General features: G+C 45.5%; 1 protein-coding gene across 1 annotated transcript in view; it reads right to left on the reverse strand.

Annotated features, from left to right (window-relative positions):
• Positions 1-21,682, reverse strand: part of PAPPA (pappalysin 1) — a gene marked incomplete at its 3' end in the record, with an annotated part of 179,345 nt that extends 157,663 nt beyond the window's left edge. The window contains exon 1 of the mRNA XM_080630817.1: positions 20,645-21,682. Within this exon, the coding sequence (XP_080486943.1) occupies positions 20,645-21,041 (397 nt within the window). The 5' untranslated portion in view covers positions 21,042-21,682. The remainder of the gene's footprint in view (positions 1-20,644) is intronic.
• Between the last annotated feature and the right edge of the window lie 659 nt (positions 21,683-22,341).

Here is a 22,341-nt window from a genome sequence, read left to right on the forward strand (position 1 = left end):
CAGTGTCATTTCGTGCATCTTGCTAACAGCAATCTTCCTGGTAATCAGCCCAGCCATAGAATTACCTAAGAATTTAATTCTTTATGCAGGCAAAAGGTTTCCTCACTTTGCTGAGCAACGGGAAGCAAGAAAGAAAAGAAAAAAATAGTAAAAAAGGGAAAAAGAAGGAAAAAAGGGACTTGTTATGGTCTTCCAGGAGCAGGGAGGCTGGGGGAAGGGGAGGAAGGAGGTCAGTTTGACTTTGAACACATCAGGTGTGCTCAGAGCCCGTCACAGCCGTGCAAGGCAGAACGGAAAACAGTGCCCCGCACTTCTGAAAGTTGGCCGTGCCTGTTTTGCTGGGAGACTCCAACCAGAGGTGACAGGACTCAGTTATGAAAGGGGAATTTAGGTCAACAATCAAAGCTGCAGTCAGGGGGCCCCAGAACAGGGAGCTAAAGGTTGGGGCTGTTTTTTTTCTGTAACATGCTTTAATCGTTTAGTATCAAAGCACAGAGGAACGCTTGAAAGAGCAAATATTCTACAGGAACCTATAGAAAGCTTTTATCTGTCCAGAGGAAAATAATTAAACCCGACAGATTTGGGTTAAGTATCCCCATGTTCCATGCAATTGGATAAGTCAGGGAAGATCCACTGGAGCAGTTCTTGAGTTCTGCACTGGATATTGCATGGTGTGATGTTGAACCCTATCTAGTTTTACAAAGGGAAGAAATAATCTCTCCTTTCCTCTGCTGTGCTTGCCCCAGCCCCCACTTCCTTCCACAATAGTTAAATAATTCAAAGTCCAGAGTACTTAAGGCAACATCTCTGTCTATACCATTTCCAACACAGCTCAGAGGCCTCCTGAGGTCACCTCCTGAGACTAGGAGTGGCCTAAGCAAAACCACCTGAGACCCGTTCAGGTGGCAACGTGAGACTCCAGAGAGGGAAAAGGGGATGTTTGCTGCTGCCACCAACCTAGCTGAAGTCACACCAGATACTATCCTTTGCAAACTATGAGATAGGAGTCAGAACTGAGACAGAAGGACAAAGTTCTTTTTGTTTTGCCCTGAAAGACAAGAACTTCAGCAACCAGAAATACAGTCTAATACAGCCATGCCTATTTAATGTTGAGAATTTGTCCCAAGGCTCTTTGCAATAGCAAAATCTTTACATCATTGCCATTCAGCATTAAATTAAGCATCTGTTCTGTACTGTTTCTCAAATTCCCAGTCACTCATATGCTCAATGAGATACCTTAAAGCCTGAAAACAGGGAAGTGAGAACATCTAAACCAGCAAAACATGAATTTGTAGTGGCTGGTTAGTTATGAACATTACATAAATCCTTCCCTTTTGATAACAAAATCATGAAGACTGCAACAGAGCAGCCACTGGCATGGACAATCATATTAGTGACACTTCACTGAGCCTATTGTGAGAATATATCCACTAACAGTATAGAAGAGCTCACTGCAAGTAGATCTGGTAGGCTAGAGTCACTGAAAACTCATTAGATTGTGAGGATCTTGGGGTCTAAGTGAACAGACAACACTGCATAAGCAGATGGCACAGAGGAGCCAGCTTCAGTCCCTGCAGTATTGTAACAGGGTCATCCTTGGACTGGGTATTGCTTTTACAAGGGCTCCTCCATACAGAGTATCAGCGTAAACAAGTATTAGTGGGAAGGTTGGCTTCTTATCTAGATCTCCTTAAGCATTTCACAATAAAGCTGCAGAACCAGTGGAGACTGGTACTTGGTTAACAAACTGTGGCTGTTTATGATCTAATAACTAGGTTTAGGCAGGCTTGCTTTTAGATGGAGAACAAAAAGCACATCCTTTGCAAGGGTCAAACTTCAGTCCCTGCTATAAAGTCTGGGACCATGGGAACATTCCAAAGAACCAGAGTTAGGATATTCTAATATCTACACAACAATTTATTCCTCCTGCTTTGTTCTCAGAAACAACTGGCTATTTTTGGTTGAAGCTTGAAAAAACAGTGTGTATCCATGTTGTTAGATGTGATCATAACACGTGCAGCCATAGGAACAGAATTAACAGTACGGGCAGGCTTTGTTTGGATACTACTTAACTTAAAAGTCAAACTCTGCAGCCATCAGCATGCTTCTTCAGAGAATCACTGGTGTATGTAATAAATATGGGAATCTCTGCATCTGGCTTGATTCAGACAAGAATTCAGATTGGTGGCTGCCAGTTTTAGACACTAGTGTAGCCCACTGATGGTAAAACAGAGTTCACTGTTTATGAAAACCCAGATAGCCTTCAAATGCAGGGAATGGAAAGCTCTCAATAAGTTTGTTGGTTTGGGTCAAAGGGACCTTAACACACCTCTCACCTTCCAAGCTTATCTATGCTGACTGATCAGCAGGACCAGGTTACGAATTAACCATCCTATTGTAGCTGAAGCAGTGTATTTCCCTTTAGAGAAACCCAACATTAACATCATTCTCATTTGAAAAGCAGATGTTGCAAAGCCCACGGATACATATCAAGAGGCACCTTCTGCAGACACATGCACAACACACAAACCTGGAAAGACACACAGACCTGCAAAACAGGACACAAATACAATGGCGCATGAGCAGAAGGGTTGCTCTACATGCACAAATGAACGTACCCAGCAACGTGCTTGGTGGAACATCCGTTACCTCTGCTTTCATGTCTCCTCCTCCCTGCACTACTAGCCAAATACTGATTAGCTATCAAAGGTCTACAGAGAAATTTACTCTCGTGCATGCTAACACAGAGTGGCTTTCTTCCCTTTTGTTACAGTTAATGCTGGAGTACAAACACAGAGAGTATCTTCTGTGGAAGGAACAGACACGTAAGTACCATAACTTCCAGGCAATCTAAATGATAAAGTGGTATTTCTGGGCTCCTTTTAGAAAAGCACAGAGAGAATTGATCATAAACTGGATCACGATAGGTCAGCATACCTCAGAGCAGATCAGATGGCCAGAGCATCCCAGGAGGAAACGTTCTCCTGGAAGGATTATTAGGGGCACATCTGTGCCATCAGATGACTGTGAGCAATACCCATCAGCTCACTGGGAGTTCAGCGTGGCATTTCCTTTCAAAATGTGCTTTGTGCCTGACAAGCGCTGCAAGTCAATCGGCTGCAGCAGTGACCAAGCCCATCCTTGTGCTGGAAAAATGCCCAATGCTGCCCTGCAGAACCCCTTCGATGGCCAGAAACATGGAGCGGCGAGCAGGGGAGGTCTGTGCATGAGACTGCTTGTGGTGCTGATCAAAATACACAGCCAGGATTGAAGGGGGGACAACAACACAGCTTGTTTTGCTCTTTAGAATTCCCTCGTCTCTGACCTTTACAGCAGCTTTAGGGCAGCGCTGGAACCAGCTGAGCAGTTACTACTCCCAGCTGCAGGGAGAAGAGCTTTTACACCATTGCACAATGCGTGTGTGTTGGGGAGGGGGGAGAGGTTAGGGCTGAAGAACAAAGGAGGAAATCCAGTGGCACCTAAATCAAACATTATGATCAATGAGCGAGTGGGAAGAGGACCTGGGGAGCAGGGACAACCTTCCAACCTTTCCAGGATCAGACAGATGGCCAACATCCACATGATTACAAAACCAAAACAAAAACAAAAAATTCCATGAATGCAAACTAGGGCACCCTGCGAGGAGACTGTAAAAATCACATCATGATAGCTTAAGACTTGTCTTTGTAATTGAGGGGCATTTCCACATGAAACACTTCTAGTTATTTAATTGGATTTTGAGAACATTCTTGGGCAGAGACTTGGTGAGTGCAAAACTTGAGTAGTTCCAGCGCGTTTACACTGATTTATACCATGCAAGCTCTTTGCCTCTGTGAGAATTAAATATCTTCTTGTAAAAATATCTTCGATCTTATCCAGACTCAAATATCTTTTTTGCATCTGGCTTTCCCATATGACTGCATCTTTCCTGTCCTAATAGAAACAACCGAGGAATTTACCAACCTTAAAAGCAACGCCCAGAGCAGCGTGAACAGCAGCAGGCGGGATGGAGCTGGTTGTGCCTGTTTCTCTGCTGTCGCTTCTGAAAGGGATCTGGGCCTTCTCTAGTCATGACTATTTCATGCCTCAAATTCCCCGCTCCATACTTGCATACAAGTTCCAAACCCATACACAAACCACAGAGATATTTCTGCTTTCTAGGAAACATCCTGCTGTAAAAACCTGCCTCTCTAACATAACTCTTCTAGTATGCATTCCAGATAGGCTGCACTCACCACATACTAACCTAAGTATATAATTTTAGAGCTCTATTTTTTTCTGCTCTGTTTGAATCCAGTCTCATTTGTTTTGGTATGATTTTCCTCCTGGAAATACCTGAGCCTGTGTTTCTGCTCTACAAATATCAGTGATCACTTGATCTGTGAGCGCAATTAAACAGACATCTAAACGAGAGTTCTCACACAGATCCTCACCGTGTCTTAAGAAGTGTCTAGAAACAAATTCACACCTATTAAACCGAAGGCTGCAGCTGAAAATTCAGCCTTTAGTTCTGAAAGGACAAGATGGGACAGCGATGGGCAAACCTCCAAAAGGTCATAATTCTACTTCACTTTCCATAAGCGTTGCCAAAGTCAAATGCTTCTCAAAAGTAATCGACCTTCTCAAGTCTGCAGAACTGGGAGAAAAATGTAAAAGAAACAAGCTACCTTGGAAGATTTTTGGCAATTCTTGTGTTTAGCTGAGCAGCAGGAAATATCATATGTCCAACCTTTCTTGTGTTATTTCAGCCCTTCCACTTCTGGTTAAATTTGGAACCAAAGAAATGAAGAATAACAACATAGCATGTACATGTACTGCTTTCCCTGTGCCCGGACCTAGATATACACGTGCGCAAGGGTTTGAAGGAGCAGACGAGGGTATTCTGAGCACTTGGCTTGCATTTGAGTTTTGAGGAACAGTCTCCAGCTGGGGATGGCTCAAATGGAACAAAATCCTCTCTCAGAACACTAATTACCTTTGATAGGTCTTTGGTCTATATTTTCTGTGTGCAACTCAGCCCAAGTCACAGGAATAGGTCATTTCAGCACACAGCCTAATACCCTCCGGACTGCTGTTCTGCCCTGAGCCTGAGACACAGACCACCCAGCAAGGAGACAACAAGCAAAAGTCACCCCAGGCTCATTCTCTGCTTTCTCATTCACTTCTTTGTTTTTAACGAAGTCTGTTGGGTTAGCTTGACAGTCCTGACATTGCCAATGCTCCAGCTTCCAGAGGGAAACCTTGATTTTGCTCCCCAAAGTTTGTATCCCGGAGGTAAATTCTTGGCTTCATTGAAGTCAACACTAAAACTCTTATTACCTTCAATAAGAAAAGATTCCAGTCTTGGTTTTCAGCTTGTTTTCAGATTAGCACACAGGCCTGTTTTGAAGGGGAAAAGTCAAGTCCTTGCTCAGCACACATGAAGCTGAGCCTGATAATTCAATGTAGCGATGCCGAGGAAGCCTTAACAAAGAGCTGGAAATCTTATGGTGATTAGAAGTATCCTACCAGTGTCAAGGAGAATCCACAGAAATACTGGAAAAGGTAAAGATTGGAAATTAGCATCTATGCTAATTACTGTTGGCTTCAAGTATATTTTTGCAGTAATACCTGAAAAACCCAAACTACTCTGACGTTAGAAGCACACAAACACAATATGGGTAATGACTGAATTAACTCCTATGAAAGACCTTGTGATTTGGAAAACCACTGGATTTTAAGTTGAAAGTTATGGTGACATATTCCGTCATTCTACTCAGAAAGGATTTTCAGTGACTGACTACACCCAGTGCTAAAATACAGCATTTTCTCTGTTTGAAGTTGCTTAGTCTCCATGTGCATCCATTGGATTTACTCATATCCTCTATTATTAGATATCCAACCTTCAATTATCAGATTAATATTCCCCAAAACATATACTTAAAGATCACGATGATCAAGGCACTTCTTAATCTTCTGGAGTCAAATACTTTAAGACTTGTTGCTAATCATGTAATTATTGTCATTGTTAATTATTCTGTCTAAATCCTCTTTCATCCAACAATCTTCTTAAACTGTGGATACCGGAGCTGTACAAAGTACTGCAGCAGCAGTGTCAGCAACAGGGATAACACAACCTCCCCTATCCCATTCAATGCTTCCCTGCTTACATAGCCAACGATGGCTCCAAACCTTTGGCCACAGCATCACACTGGCAGCTCCCATTTACACTCTTTATCTATTCCAACAGGCAGCTACTCCTACTTGTTTAGCTTCCAGGTGGAAGATCCTTCCCCCACCATCCATCCTTTATGTAGGACCTGCCATCCCTCTTCCTATATAGATGACTTCACATTTGGCTTTATTCTAATGCATACTGTTTGCATGCTCTCAGTTTCTGAAACCACCCAACTGAGAGTCCTGTTTTGGTCATTGTTTACCACTCCCTCAACTCTGCAACATCTGCAAATTTTATCAGCACGGATTTTTATGTTTTCTTGCAGGTTGTTGACAGAAAATATTAACTTGTAAAGAGCCAAGTTTGCATTGTGCCAAATAGGAGGGAATGTGGCCAGAGTCGCACTGCTCAGGCAACAGTGCTGTTTTTCAGTAGGGGAAAATAAATACCTGTGATGCTCATGAATACGAGCTTACACAAGTCAAGAGAAAAAAAGATGGGACAAATAGATAAGTAGGAGATTGGCAAGATATGCCTATTTTTATGTCTTCTTGTCTCTTTGGCATTCCACAAGCTCAGTCTTCCCTCTACAGCAGCACAACACAGCAGGGACCCAGCAGGACCAGAAGCAACAGGGCCTCTTGGCTGAGGATTTCCTCTTCCACAACAGGGTGGCATTTGCCATTTACAGCATCACGTATGAGCAAAGGGATGCATTGGTGGTATCACCTCATCCTTACAAACAACATCTCTCTGAGGTCGCTGAGATGCAACCTCAATAATGCTGAGAACCATTGTCCCACCTTCACAGGCAGAAAGGACAGTGCTGAAGCACATCAGAGCAATTACAAAAGTGGCAACTAAAACCCCAGAGCAACCTGTGCACCTCCAACCACTGTCACAAAAACAGCAGCCTGGATTCACAGAAGGGGGAGCCTGCTTCTCTCATGCAGCAGTTTCATCAATGCTGAAACAAACACCCTTTCTTTCTCCTAAAGCATCTCATTTATCGCTGAAGGAAATCTCTGTTCTCTTCCCAAAACCACCAGCCAAAAAGAAACCTCTACCCTTTGCAACTGCCTGTTTTCTTGTCTGCCAACTAGTCTCTGTCTCTCCTTTCCTCACAGAACATCTTTTTGCAATGCCCTTCCATAATAACTTTCACGATCAAATGTGTGCCTCGTCAAGCTTGCCCGATCACCAGGGTTTGACCAGTGTCAGGCAAACCCCATAAAAGCCAGGCTGAGAGTTCGTCAGTGCAGAGGACACCATGTGTTGAACACATTGACAGTTCCCAATAAATAACATCCCTGCTGAACAGCTGGGTGGATTGCTTGGGTTGGGAAGAATGTTGGCCACATTGCCTACTTACGTGCATCCTCCTCAAATGATGCACAGAAGATCCTGTGCATGGGGAGCGGAAATACATCACTTCCAGAAGATACCGAAGTATTTAAAAGAAAGAATAAATTATCTGAACAAGTTTAGATCCTGACTCAAGGTTTATGGCCAGTTTCAGACATACAGATGTGCAATAAAGCATTGACTTTCTTGGTACAGGTACAAGAAACTTTCATCCTGAGGGAGGGAAAGGGAGAGATGGGTGACGGTAGAAAGAACTATCCTAATCTCACTTCCTTCTTCCCTCTCTCTCTTACTAAACACATAGCTCCCATTTCATTTAGTGCCTTCTTAAGTTACCAAAGCACAGAAACTTTTCACCAAAAGAGCTTGGCCTTCTCAGCATGAGACAGAATATATGGATGGGGCAAAAAGGCCCTTGCTTCTGTGCCTCTCCATCAGCGCTTGAGGCAGCAGGAAGAGTTTGGTCCACTGCTCAGCCTTCCACCGCTGCAAGGGGTCTTCCTCCATGAGTGCAAGTGCTCCCAAGCCCACCTCTGCTGCTAAATTCCAACCCACAGAAACCATTGGAGAAGAAACACAGACCCCTCACGGCATCCTTCTGCCTCTGTGGGATGCAGCTGCTGTTGCTTCCCTCTCTGGCCTGCTCCATGGAGCCTGCAGGTGTTTGGATACAGCCATTTCCAAGTCAAACTGGCGGTATGTTGATGTTTAAAACAAACTAAACTAAACTCCTGGTATTACAGCATATAGCTGAAGCCCACCACTGCTTGAGCATTGCCTCTGGTGAGACACACTATGTAAACAGTCTGTTTGATTAAACCATCTCAAGCAAGTGGGCTTTGGGGAATTCCAGCCTTTCCCGGCGCAGAGCAGAAGATCCTCTGCTCTTCATTAAATCAGAGCTCTTCAAAGGGCAAGAATGAATCTCCTCCTAGGAGAAACTGTTGATAGCTAATCCTGGAATTCTTGGAGGAAGCTCACCAGTATAAATCAGGATCATTTCCACCACCCCCATCCCCCTTCTTTATTCAATCTGCTCATAGGCAAAGGAATTGTGCAACAACTGATAAACTTTGTCCATGCTGCGCTACGAAACGCTCATTTCTGATTGTCTTCCCCCCTGTTGGGGTGGGAGGTGGAGAGACCACACTGGAATAGTCTCACAGATAAGGCTTGACAGAAAATATTTGTACAATAAGAGAAACTGCTCTTTCAACAAAAAGCAACAGATAAGACTATTTGAAGCTGTCACATTTTAAGGTATGGCCCATTCTGCCAGCGCTGGAGAGCTCTTGGAATACATCTAAAACTTCAAGGCTCTTAGGACTAAAAAGTGGGACCACAGCTTTCACATCTATTTTATCTGTTAAAACTCCCGTAATCTCAGTTTCCAAAGACATTCCCTATGGAAAAGGGGGAGCCTGGGATGGTGACATGGGCAATGCATCAGTACCACACCTCTGCACAAGTGAGGAGCCACAGCCCTGCCCAGTGCTGCCCCCTGAGCTTTTCTTTATCTGGTGATTTCCCCACACATTTTGAGTTGCCAGAAAGGCTTTTTAGAGGATCCCAGTGTCTCCTGGCAGGAAAAACCCAATTAATTCCCTCCCCTCCTACCTGAGACCACCAAGGTGCAGTACTAAGGGTATAACCCAGAAGCATCACAGAAAAATTGAGTTTTTCTTGCATTCCCCCTGTGCTGTAAAGGGTTTGGGGGACCTCTGGAGCAAGTTAAAGCATTCCGTGTTTCCCAGCATCATTACCATGCCCATCCATCCTTTGCTCCAGAGTTCATGGTGACTACACAAGGCCCTTCATGGTACCTATTTCCTCGGGTCCTACTCTCTCCTACTTCTGTAAGCTGATGGTTCTGCGGGAGTGACGTGCAACCCCAGACTCACCACCCTTGTGCTCAGGCTATAGTAGGACAATTATCCTTTGGGCTATTTTAGTCCTTTTGCAGCCTTCGCACAACCCATGAGCGAGAGTTTTGCCAGGAGCTAGGATTTCAGGCTTTAAAAAAGAGAAAAAGACAAAATCTGTAGATTTATCAAGAACTTCTACAAGTTCATTGACGCCAGCCTCCCGCTCAGGGTTCCTGATACTGTCCGCGCTATATTCACACTATAACGTTACTCCCTTTTTCTTCATGTTTTCCGTGATGAAGGGGAGAGAAGAGAAAGAGGCACAGTGAGACAGAGAGGCAAACATCTCGGCAAAGAAACTCCTGCAAGCAGATGCAGAGTAGGAAACATCCAGCAACCCCGCTGGCTCCGACCCACAGCCTGGACCTGCGTGCATGGTTGATTTTCATTAACTAACTGTTCTTCCTGTGAACTTCCTCTGAGGGTGTTTGTTTATAAACAGAGGAGGGGAAATTATTGCTGGAGATGGGACAGTATGGGAGGGGGTGAAGGAGTTTAGGGCCACAAGGCTGGAGGGTAGAGTTCAGAGGGTGTTTGTAACTGGAAAACACAAAGGTCTCGCTGTACAACTGGTCTATGGCCTAATTTCACAGCCTGGAGGGATTATGATAGGTATATACAGAAAACGCTCCAAAAAGTAAAAACAACCCCACATTGTACAAATGTTTCCCACTGCATCACCGTAACCATTACACACCCAAATGAAACCATCGACAGCGGTGACAGCGGTTGGAGGTTGTTCTCCATGACATCCACTTCTCAGCTTGTTCACTTTCCCCATTGCACGCACTCTGTCTCTGCCCCAGATTCTACATGTTCATTGGTCTGGAGCAGCCCCCCCAAATTTCCTCTCCAAAGGAGTTACTCTAGGTTTACATTGGTGTGTTTAACAGCAGTATCTGGCTTGTACTGCTCACCCTTCTCTCTGCCAAGTACATGTTTCAAAATCATGTGCGTAATGCATTTAGTTAACATTTGCTTTTTCTCCCAGCACTCTTTTTCTCCCTGAACATCTCCATTCATGAGCTACAGCACTGCAGGCTTCCAATTCTTGTCTAGCTCATGCTGAAAATAATTCTCATTATATTATCACTGGTGAAGGGTGCTGTTTTGACCTCAGAGAGGCTGCTCTGTTTATCCACAGACAGATGCAATGTAAGACAGTAGTAGTGCAAGCTCCAGATTTCAACCTTAGCACCTCAGACTTTACAAGCACAGATGCTGCTGAATTCAGAACAAAATCGTGCTGATTGTATGATGTACAGCCTCCTTGGTGATGCTCCCAACAGAAACATGGGTCTTTTAGCCATGAGGGTGTGCATTAGGTGATGATCCTTCACCAGAACAGTCTGAGGCACTAACACACTGCACGCAAAGCCCCTTCTGCAACCTCTCACTTGATCTGTATTTAACTATTATAGAATGGTTTGGGCTGGAAGGGTTCTTGAAGCTCACCCAGTTCCAACCCCCTGCCATGGGCAGGAACACCTTCCACTAGAGCAGGTTGCTCAACTGTGAGTTGCTTTTGCCCTTCATTAATAAGCTGTGGTGCCCAGAGGCACATTTTCAGCATTTCCTGGGAAGACAAGCAGTTACGTATTTTACAAGCTGTTTCAGCAAGTCAATATATTAATCAATGCACAGATGTATAAAGAATATCAAAGTATTCTAATTTAAATAAGAGTCCTCTGAACTAAGGGGCTTTGCTGATATTTGCTTTTCTCTCCCATTATGGGCAGCATACGCTGTTCCATTTGAGAAATACAATAACTCATGCTGATTCAGACATCACCAGCATGTCTGGTTCAGAGATATTAATTCCAGACCATCTGATTTTCTGCCATCTCCACAGAGCTCATGTCACAAACGCCAGCTGCCTTCCTCTCCCATCCCCTCTGTTGCCAGTTCTGTCAGCAGTGCGACACCAGCTCAAAGACTTCATCACCACCATTAGCCCAGTACAGCCATTACCCAGTGAAGAACCATCACGAGGAGACATCCTACAGGAATTAGGGTGTGTTGGCTTCACATGGAGAACAAGTTAGGCTAGGGAATAACTGCCATTACCCCTGAAAAACCCAACCAAGGTTTAACAAAAGGCCAATCCTGCTGGGCTCTGTTCCTAGCTCTTGTCACCAACATACATCTTGGTCAGACCAGAGCACCTCTTTGTCCCTCAGTTTCCCTGGTTTTAAGGGCAATGTTCTCTCATGCCTGAGAAACTTATCACAACCATTAGGAGGATGTTTTGAGGCTGTTATCGGGATGACAAAACCACTGTCTTACTGCAAAGAGAAAGGAAAATAACAGCACTAGGATACATTAGTACTGGAGCAAAACCCCTATGTTGAAAACTAAGTAATAGTGGTAACAGTGAAGGCCTTTTTTTTCCATTTCTTTTCCCTGTCTTAAATAAAACAAACAAAATAACGGTGATAAGATCTGTTTCCTTAATCCAATGGATGATCTTTGGATATATGCTTCCAACACTAACAGCAGAGAACAGGCAAGGAAGAAAACGAGGGAGGAAAAGAGCCTGCAGCTGATGCTTGGTGTCAGGAACAGGGCTGCTGCTCTTCTCCCAATTCCATGACGACACAAGACTCCTGGGAATCAGATGAGGGAGGGGAAGATGGGTCAGAAGAGAGAAATCCATATGGGAAAGTGATTTAAAGCAAACAGAGAGACAATAAATTACATAAGGAAAAGGAGGAAAAACACAGCAGAAGGGAGGAAAGAGAAGAGATAAAAGAGTCAGAAGGAAGACTCAAGGAAAGCCTACCAGACCCCAGGAGGTGATCAGCAAAGAACAGAGTGGCTTTCTTCTCTAACACAGCAATTGTTTTGCTTTCATGAGCTGGTATCATATCTCTTAGATGCTGCTTCACCAGGCCAGTTCCAGATGCTTCTCAGTTTCACTTCGCCCTCACTCCCTCTTTGTGAGAACAAGCGCTCGCTCCTTGTTTGTGTACCACTAGGATGGATATTAAACAGAACAGTATCAATAATTCCTGGAAAATATGCACGAACATATGCCTGACTAAGCACACAAACACACAGCCTGCTTACCCTCTGTTCCCACAGCACTTCCAACACCGGTTGGCTAAAGCCACCAACCTGGTGGCCACCCTTGGTCTGCCAGCAAGCGATAACCACCTTCCCATGGTAAACGAAGGTGAGAACTGCAGAGAGCATGGGGTTACCCACAGCACACGCTTGTTAGGGAGAAGGGAGCCAGCAACTGTGTGGAGCAGGAAGAAGGGAAAGACAGGGGAATCAAGGACACCAGATAGCAGAGAAAGAACCGAGACTATGATGGTGATAAGAGAGGGTGGAGAGATTGGACAGGAAAGTTCCACGCTTACATCACCCAGCAAAACAGAAACCCAGTCAGTGTGTTTTGAATAAGTGCTCTTTTTGACACTGAAAAAATAGAAAATGAGAAAAAAGAGAAGAAGAGAAAGGTTGAAAGAGACAGAGGCCAGAGTGGGGTTTGGAGTATAGCAAACCCAACCAAACCAAACATGGCCCCTTCCCCTGGCCAATTCCTCTGACGTTAAGTAAGGCTTTGCATTTTTATTTCTCTTGTATCCAAAGCAGGAAAGCACAGCAAAATAAAGGATGGTAAAGCAAGGACCATAAGGGGTCCAGGCTGCAGGGGAGGGATGCAGAAGACTGAAATCAGAGCCTGAGTCAGAGTCAGCCAAGGTCAATGGTATTTTATCATGATCTTGAACAGGTTCAGGATCAAATCCATGCTGCCTGCAGAAATCTAACATCATTAATCCAGCCCCACTCTCACCAAGGGATAACCTGACTTGAATCTATATTTGTTCAGAGCTCTATGATACATACTGTGCTCTCACTCGGTGCTGACAACCTCATGGGTGCTGAACAGTGCTTGGCTAAGTGAATTGCTCCGGTCACTATGCACAAGGGCAGCAGAAAGCAAAATTCTGGGATAAGATCATAAATATTATAGATATTCCTTCCTGATCTCTTTTAAATTCACCTTTTTGAGTTCTGCTCTGCTCATGTTCAGAGTAAAAGTACTTTGACTTCGTGGATGGCTTTGGGGGGAGTAAACTTTCTAATAGGCACTAGCATCAAATCAAAGCAGTTTACAAGATCTGCTGCCACTTGTGTCAGGATATGTGGGGAAATAAACAAGCTGCTCTTCCTTGATCAGTGGAGTTTAAATGCTCTATTGATCTGGGAAAAAATCAAAGGTGCTTTGGAAATTGTGAGTGTGTGTGCATGCATGCTCACACCGGAGAAAATGAAGGGAAAGGTAGGGATGAGCAGAAATTACAGAACAACAATCAAGCACTTCTTCTCCACAGAAAGCTGAAATGGAACTAAGAATCTCACCCAGATGAACCTGCTCTAGTGGAAGGTGTCCCTGCTTGTGGCAGGGATTGGAACTGGATGAGCTTTGAGGTCCCTTCCAACACAAACCAGGCTGGGATTCTATGAATCTATGTCAGCTACCCCAAGGGGGGGCAATGCCCACAGAGCAATGGAAGGACCAGGTAAGAAGGAAGGAAAACCTTCCTTTTTAGAAGTCTCATTTTGGGGAAAAAAAACACCCAAAAAGGACAGCCCAGGCAATTGCTCTGTGCCCAGAACATCACACGAAGCACGTGCCCAGAACCTAGGAAGTAGGAAAGATACTTTGCGTATTTGAAATAGAAAGTGTAATCTATCCTGATCATGTAAAGATGGTATCAGAGGAAACATTTGGTAGTATTGACAGAGGAGGTTAAAGATGAAAAAGACGATATTAAACCTGCTGATGTAGTTGAGAGAAAACTGTAAAGGGTTTTGATCAAACACGACTTTTCTGATGCATTTTCAGAAGAGCCTGGAATACAAGATTTGAAGAAGTAAAAACGTAATAAAGTGAATGTGTTTGTTCTCACTGTGTCGGGATGTAGGAGCTGCCACCCAGGCAGAGAAGGGTGGGAAATGCTTGATACAATATTTTCCTCAGCAAAAAGGGGAATTAATCCAAACAGACTATCTGTGGGAAATATTCTAACTTACAATTCCAATGCAAGTTTCATAACTGTCAAAACACCTGATTCTTTTTGCACTTTCGGAAAATAAGAAAGTTGATATCTTCTACCAGCAAATGTTTTTCTTTCCCATACTTAACACTTTTGTAAGCCAACGCTTTGGATTTGAGGTACTTAAGATGTTGTCAATCTGTCCTTCTCCCTTCCTGTCTTACATTATAGTGGTGACTCTTGGTCTTAGCTAAAGACCTTTGGTTTATAATAGAGCACCGGGAAATTTTCCGTGGCCTGTGCTATATCACAGCCTACAAAGTGGATATTCTGTGAATGTTTGGACTAATTATCTGCTGTTATATCCCTGACACTGCAGGAGACTGAATTTGGCAACCCAGGTGGTCCCTTCTCTGCTTCTGGCTCCTATAATTTGTATCAGGGAAAGGAAAAAAGAAGCTGAAAAAAACAACAGTTTAAATTGGAAGCAAAATTATTACACAGGAACATTTCAGCTGACCCCAGCCACCAAAGGGTTTATTTTTGTTTTCTTCAATATGCCTTTTTGTAAAAAGCCACTATATTCTGGCTCCTTTTTCTGACTCAGGCTAGCACGGCCAATGAAAATCCAAGGCGCTCGGCTACTCCCGGGGTCTTGAGAGCCCCTAAATCCCGTTGGTCCTGCTGCACTTCTGTATCAAAGCTGCTCAGGCAGGCACTGGGGCTGCACCTCTCTTGTATGTCCTGGTGGGGCCAGACCCAGGCTCCAAAGGCATTTCTCTACCCAAAATCCCTGCTCCACTCACTGGCGTGCCCCAGTGACCTGGACGTGCTTCACTGTTCAAGGTACCTGGCCAAGGATCTCTCCCACCCATAGCAAAGGCTAATGAATACATTAAGCTAATGGAGTAGCATCAGCAAGCTCCTGGGTCCTGTTCTTCATGACAGAGGTGAGTGGCACCTACCTTGGGCCAGGAGGGTCTGGGTCAGGATTCCCTCCCAGCTGCTGTAGTGATCTCTAGGATTTGGGATTTAAGCACAGTCCCATGTGGCTGGGGCTGATGGTTGGCACCTCTGCCTCTGCTCAGCATGGCCACAGTCTCAGGATCCCCTCGGACACCTACAACACTCCAGGTGGGAGGTGATGTGGAGACCCAGCCAGCAGCTTCAGCCTGATGTGTTAACTTTCAGGCACCTGCATCACCGACCAGGTCAGTCTCTCTGCGATGGCGTAGCGTGCAAAGGCTCTCCAAGGGCTTCTCGCTCTCACTGCCGCAGCTCTGCTCTGTGCTTCTCCAGACATCTCCATGAATCCCTAAGGACAACCCTGTTCCCGTTCTCTTTCCAAACACCATCCCTCAGCTTGCTTTATGCCTTGCACGAGTTTTTCTAACTGAAACAGGCTGGCTTGAAATAAATCAGGCCCAAATGAAGCTTGGAGAGGCGAGCTCAGCCTGGGACACATCTCTGTGCCTATAGAAGACAGCCATACATCATTTAGGAATCTGAATGTACCATTCTTCATGCATACAGTCATATTTCCCGCTTTCATTACCATTTTATTAATTAGAGCAGTCTACATGTAAGTGCTATGAGAAAAACAAAACCAAACACAACATTCTTCTAACTGTGCTGTTCTGCCTCTTATGTGTCAGAAGAATGAGACTGGTTAAAAGGGGATATCTTATGGAAAGGAAAAGTTCTCTTCCTTTTCCTGTTTCTGACTCTTGTCCTGGCTTCTGCAGCCTGAAGGAAATGTGCTGTTTCAAATGCAAATATTCAGTGAATGACAAGCTCTGCCATGTTTTTATCGTGGCCTATTAGTCAAGCCTCATTCAGATCTATAGTCCTGAAGTAGGTACTCATTTGACCCTGTCTACAGGGAAGCCAAAACCACAGCGCTACCTGCAGCCTTCAGCCATGGTGTGTTGGAGGCTTGTCACCCTGAAGGAACAGCTGGGCAGGTGTCCAAGTTCCTGTCGCTTTGGTCCAACCACTGCACCCATCATGCCCATCACCCTGCTAATGCCAGCACTAATTACATGACAGAACTACAAGCTTTACATTGACTTACTTATTAGTCCTTCATTCTAATACTTCACTACAGATCGAACCGAGGAAATTCAGGCTATAAAAAACACCAGGCTGTTGGAGATGAGAAATGCTGCGTTGTCTATCTACCTGTTATTTTAATGCCAGTGAAACTCAGAGCAAACTCTTTACTGAAAACAACCTCAAGTTCCCAACAGACCCGTTATAAGAATCAGCTCTGGGGACAGGACTCAACTCACTGATTCTCCTGAAGTGTATTAAATCAATATGAGACTCCCAAACTTCATAAGGGAAACAAATTAACCCCCAAAAGCAAACATATATACTTATACCCTGTGGAGGGAACAGACCTACACAGTTTCAATCACATATCCTTATAACTGCCCTGTTATTGAACCTGGCACAGATGTTTCTCAGACCCTGACACGCTTTCAGTGAGCTCCACTGTGCTGGTTTCAGCCTTTCTTTCCCTCTGGATTCTGCTGCAGTTTTATGTTCATCAAGGACTGAAGTTGGGAAAACACAGGCACTCCCTTGCATATCAAGCTTTATTAAGTTGGGATCATCATCTCTGTTGGCAGGCACAGGAACAGAGAAACAGAGGAGAATGAAAATGAGAAGGGGAAAAAAAAGCCCAACCAAAACACAAACAGCTTTCACTCTTCAGGGCAGACACGCCTTCTTACTCCAGATCATTCATCCCGCTCCTCAGCTCCCAGCCAGTAAAGAGTCAACATCTCATCCCTATGAAAACATGAGCTCTCCCGCCCCTGAGCCATATAGCAGCAAACACACTGACAGGGACTCGGGAGGATCCTGTTTCTTAGGATGGAGTTGCATTTCCCCAGTAGAACTGAAATCTCTTTGATTACAACAGAAGCAAGGTCAACGGTGCTTTGAAGCCTCTTATTTTGCACGGTGTGTGTGTTACCTAACTGAGCACAGTCCAGCCCTTAACTCCTTCCTCCACAACCAGAGGCGCATTCAAAGGCTCTGCAGAGGGGAAAGCGCACAAACTCGCATGATTAATACCATGTGCACATGTGTGTGTTTACAAGAGGGATGTACTGTGCTGGGTGGTAGGTACGCACATCCAAGGAGTGTTTGTCCAAGAACTATGCGGCCCGGGGAGGGAGGAGAATACACACAGAGCGGGGAGAGCAGCACCGGCGGAGCACAGCGCGGACACGAACACGCTGCCGAGCTTTTGCGTAACGCGGATCAATGGGTCAGACTTCCAGTTTCCCAACTGCTTTCCCTGACAAATGCCAGAACAGATAGCAGGGAAGTCAACCAGGGCAGCAATAACATCGCTGCCAACCGGCGTGAAAATTGGCAGAGCCTGGCACCGAGGGCTGCCTATCATCAGAGACGGGGCATGGCCCGGCACGATGACGAACCCACTTAACAGCGCTGTAAAATTAGCCATTTATGAAAACAAATTGAATACTGCAGCAGAGGGTGACGTAAGGAGAGTTGGCTCCAGACAGAAACTCCTGTAGCCTGGATTAGCAGAAGAGCTCCGTTATATCAGGGCTCAGGCGTAGGAGCTGATAACAACTTGGGTCCTACAGGAAATTTTGAACAGACACAACAGGCTTTCCTCTATGGCACGTGGGGCTCCTGTACAACTTGCAGAGCCAGAAAGGGGGGTGGAAGGGGAGAAGTTGACACAGGCAGAAGGTTGGGGGCACAAAGCAGATGAAGATACAAGGAGGACTCTGAAAAAGGGGTATCTTAAAGTCAGTTCTGCCCTCTCCCTCAGGGCTGCACAGTTATAGTTCCCCACTCTGCAACAGGGATGGAAACTGGGGAGAAACTCACTTCTGGCACCAGCAGCAAATTTGACCCAGTCCTTACCCCCTGCCAAACACCCAGAAGGGCTCTTGCTTCCAGTGAGGTCCTACAGATGCGACTTCAACAGCAGAACCAGGCTCCGGAGCCCGTCACATCCCAAAACAGTGAAAATGAGAAAGCCAAGAGTTTTGGCAGCCAGAACCCTTGATTTCCTCATTGAGGGAAGCGTAATCTCTCCCTAAGCTTGCTGCAGGTCTGGGAGGCTGTGGTGTGCGGAGGATACTCCGAGTGAGTTCCTCTTGGAGCTCTTCCAGGTGTTTACACACAGAGCCAAACCTGGCTCCTCTTCAAGAGTGCCTGCGAGGGGGGCAGGGGCAGCTTGGAAATCAAATAGAATCCCAAAGTCCTCCCGGGCTGAGCTGCAGGCTCCGCCGTGCAAAACTGGGGCATTTCTTTGCATTTTTCACAGTGGAATGTTATTTCCATGCATAAAATGGGTCAAGTGTTCTATACAGGCAACAACCCAACCTCCCCCATCCAATTAAAGTATTTTACTACAAATGATCTTTGTGTGCGTGTGTGTTTGTCTAGGCTCCCTATTGTGTGAATTAAAAGATATTCGTACCGAAGACAGACATGGGGTCTTAGGTGTTGAATTAAACACATCAAGAATTACACTGACTGTGTCTCGCCACTGATGAGATCCGTGTAAACCCACATTCTGCCTTTCCTAACTTGAAAGGGAAGCACTTGGAGCCCTGGGGCTTAAGAATGGGAAGCAGAAGAGTGGAGCATGAGAAAGCCAGGGGAAATAAAGAAAGTGATAAGCTATTTCACCTATGAAATCACTCATCTGCCTGTCCTACTGAAGGCAAGTGGGACCAGCCCATGCCCGGCACCCCCTGCCCACCCCAGCAGCCCCAGACACCCCGTGTCCCCCTCTTCACAGCAAGCCCAGCAGCTGGGATTGGGGAAAGCGAAGGGAACGCGCTGCCGAGTTCATCTCAGTTTGTGTTTTCCTTAGGACAAAGCAACTTTCCAGTGAGAGGACAGTTGCGTGGGACAGGGACGGGGTGATGGGATGGCAGGAGGAGGGTGGCATGGGACAGGGACGGGGCAGGCAGTACCACGGCACAAGCATCCACTGCCTTCTGGTAGGAAGTGACTCCAGTTAAAGGGAAAGGGGAAATCCTCCCTGTCTCTTTAAGGCATCCTAGGACATGGAAACGTTGTACTCTCAGGGAATCTCCTTGCCAAAAGAACTGTAAAACATGTCTTCCCCCCCCCCCCCCCTTCCTTTCTCTTTCTGACTTTTTTCTTCTAAGGGCATTTCCATTTTCTATGACTTCCTTCACTGCAAAGATGGATGTGGCGACGTTTATAAGGGTTGGTAACCCCCCAAAAAGTATCCGATTTCAGGGCAACTTTGCTGCACTTTATCACTAAAGCGGAGAGAGGACGGGAGGGGGGGAAGGACCCAACTTCATGATGGGCTCATAAAACTGAAATAAGAAAAGTACAATGTTCCTCATGATTGCTCAGCTCAGCCAGCCCAGGCTGGTAGCTGCTTTGAGTACTAAATGATTTTATAGGGCTATTTGACCTTACAATCATTTGTGTTACACTTGCCATTTCTAAGGAGAGACAAAAACACTCCACACATCCTCTCGCTGCAGTGCTGGTCCCAGCCGTCACTGAGTGTCCAGGGCTTGGGAGCTTTATAAACTCATTTGATTCAGTGTAGGTTTCACAATAGCCAAAAGTTCCTTTACAGCTTTCTGGAAACCACACGCTAACATTGCCTCCGAAAGGGCAACAGGGAAGTACACTAAAAAGCTAATAAAACTAAGGAAATCATATAGGGACGTTAGATATGCATTTCTCTGCAGCCACACACCAGACACACACATTTCTTTCCATACATACAACACAAGCTACTTTCCAAAGCTCTGTTCTAGTTTTCCAACGTGAAAATCTGATAAAAACCCACTGTAAGAGCACTCTCACCCATCCGCGTCTTATTCCATGCACACAGAGTAAAGGAACTACCCAGGATACTGCCATTTCCCTATGCAAAAGTTTACATAACTTTTCCTGCCAGCACAGACTTCCAGACACTTTGCAGAGCTCCAGTGTTCCACCAAAGACACAGATACCCAACGCAGCCGAGCGTGTCCGCACAGGCATTCCCATCCCCGTGTGTGTGTCCGAGGCACATCCAAACGCACACAACACGCACACTGCACACACACACGCACACACGCACGCCTACAGCTGGCTGCGCCGGTTCCCCAAACCTACAAGGGATGCTGCAGCCACAGGCACGACCAACTCCCTACCTGCAATGACAGCCGGAGATCTCTGTCCTCCTTCGGCTTTCAGCCACACTTGCAAAGTGAAGGCATCTCGGGGCAGCTCAATATCTGCTTTCAACCGCAGCTGATCACCTTGTCCACTGAAATAGAGCGCCCTGCTCGGGGTGAGGGACTCCTCGGCGTCCTTCACCTCCCGCTGTTGCCTCCTGCGGGGGCCATGCCCGGGCTCCAGCCCGGCCGGGGAGCGCCTGCCCCGGGCTAACCTGGTGGCACAGGTGCCCGGGGCAGTGTGGTGGGGCGGACGGCTCTGCCTGGTGTCCCTCCGCGCCCTGCGGGAGCGCTCGTCCATCCCACATTCGGGTCCACTCGCTAGGGCTGTACAGAGAAGCGCAAGAGGCAGCAGCAAACTCCAGAGCTGCATTTCCAATCTTCCCCCCCCTTCTCCCCTGCAAATCCTCCCGATCTGCCAGCTTTGGGCTCCTCCTTGCCTTGACTTTCTTCTCTTGTTCACCCTTCTTGGTATTTGCTCTTTTTATAACCCTTCTCAGTTGCTTTTTCTTTTCTTCTTTTCTTTTTTTTTTTCTTTCTTTCTTTCTCTTTTTCCTGCTTATAGATTTTTTCTTTTTTTTTTTTCCTTTTTTTTTTTTTTACCCTTAAAACAAATGCAAATAAAATAAATCAAAACTACTTCTTGCTTGAAATGTATTCCTCTCTTCTTCCTCCTCTATCTCTCTTCTTCTCCTCTATTCCTCCACAGCTGGAATCCCTCTCTCTTCTTTTCTCTGCTGGATTTTCTTCCCTTTCTTTTTTTTCCCTTCCTTCTTAAAAAAAAAAAAAAAAAAAAAAAAACAACAACCAAACAAACCACACAACCACCAAAAAACCCCCCAAAACCCCCAACAGCCCCACACACTCACTCACACACACACAAACCAAAACAACCCCCAACACAACCCCCCCAGGCTTCCTCCAAGACTCAGCCCCACTGATTGCCCTCCCCCCAAAAGATGCTCTAATCTATTTATTTTTTTGGCCTCCTTTATAACATAAGGCACAGCCCCCTCCTTCCCCCCAGCCTCCCCCCCTCCCTTCTTCTCCACAAAATGAAAGAAAAGAGAAAAAAGCCCCTCAGAAGATGAGTAAACAAGAATATGCTAATCTACTCTAGGGTGCTCCACCTTCCCAATTGAATGATTCCCATTAAAACTGCAGGGATCATGACTAATCAATCAGCTTGAAGGAGCAGATAGCTCCAGAGGTTCAAACACTTTTGCTGTTTGCTTTTTCCCCCCTTCTTTTCCTCTTGTTTCCCCTATCACTTCCCCCCCCCCCCCCCTTTATTTATCTTTTAAAGAAGACCATCAAGATGAATGGATCAATGTGACAGGAATCCTGCACCCCGCTTCCCACCAGCTCCCCAGCTTTCTTGCTCAGTCCAATCCAAAACACACATTCCTATTTTTTTCTTTCTTGGCAAAAGAGAGAGCTATTTCTCCTCTCAGGCTCCCCGTTGCACTTTGCTGGTAAACCTTATGCTCCTCTGCAGCACATAAAGAGTCTTGAAACTTGAGTCTCAGATATTTTTTTAATTGCTCGCTTTCCTTCTTTCTCCCCTTTATTTTTTTCACTCTTTCTCCTTTTTTTCCTCTATCTTTCTTTTCCTCTTTTAGTATTTTCCTAAAGTTATGCAATCAGCCGGGCTCCCCCTTTTGTGGTCCCCC

The sequence above is a fragment of the Psittacula echo genome (genome assembly GCF_963264785.1).
Source record: "Psittacula echo genome assembly, chromosome: 16".
NCBI classification, from domain to species: Eukaryota; Metazoa; Chordata; class Aves; order Psittaciformes; family Psittacidae; genus Psittacula; species Psittacula echo.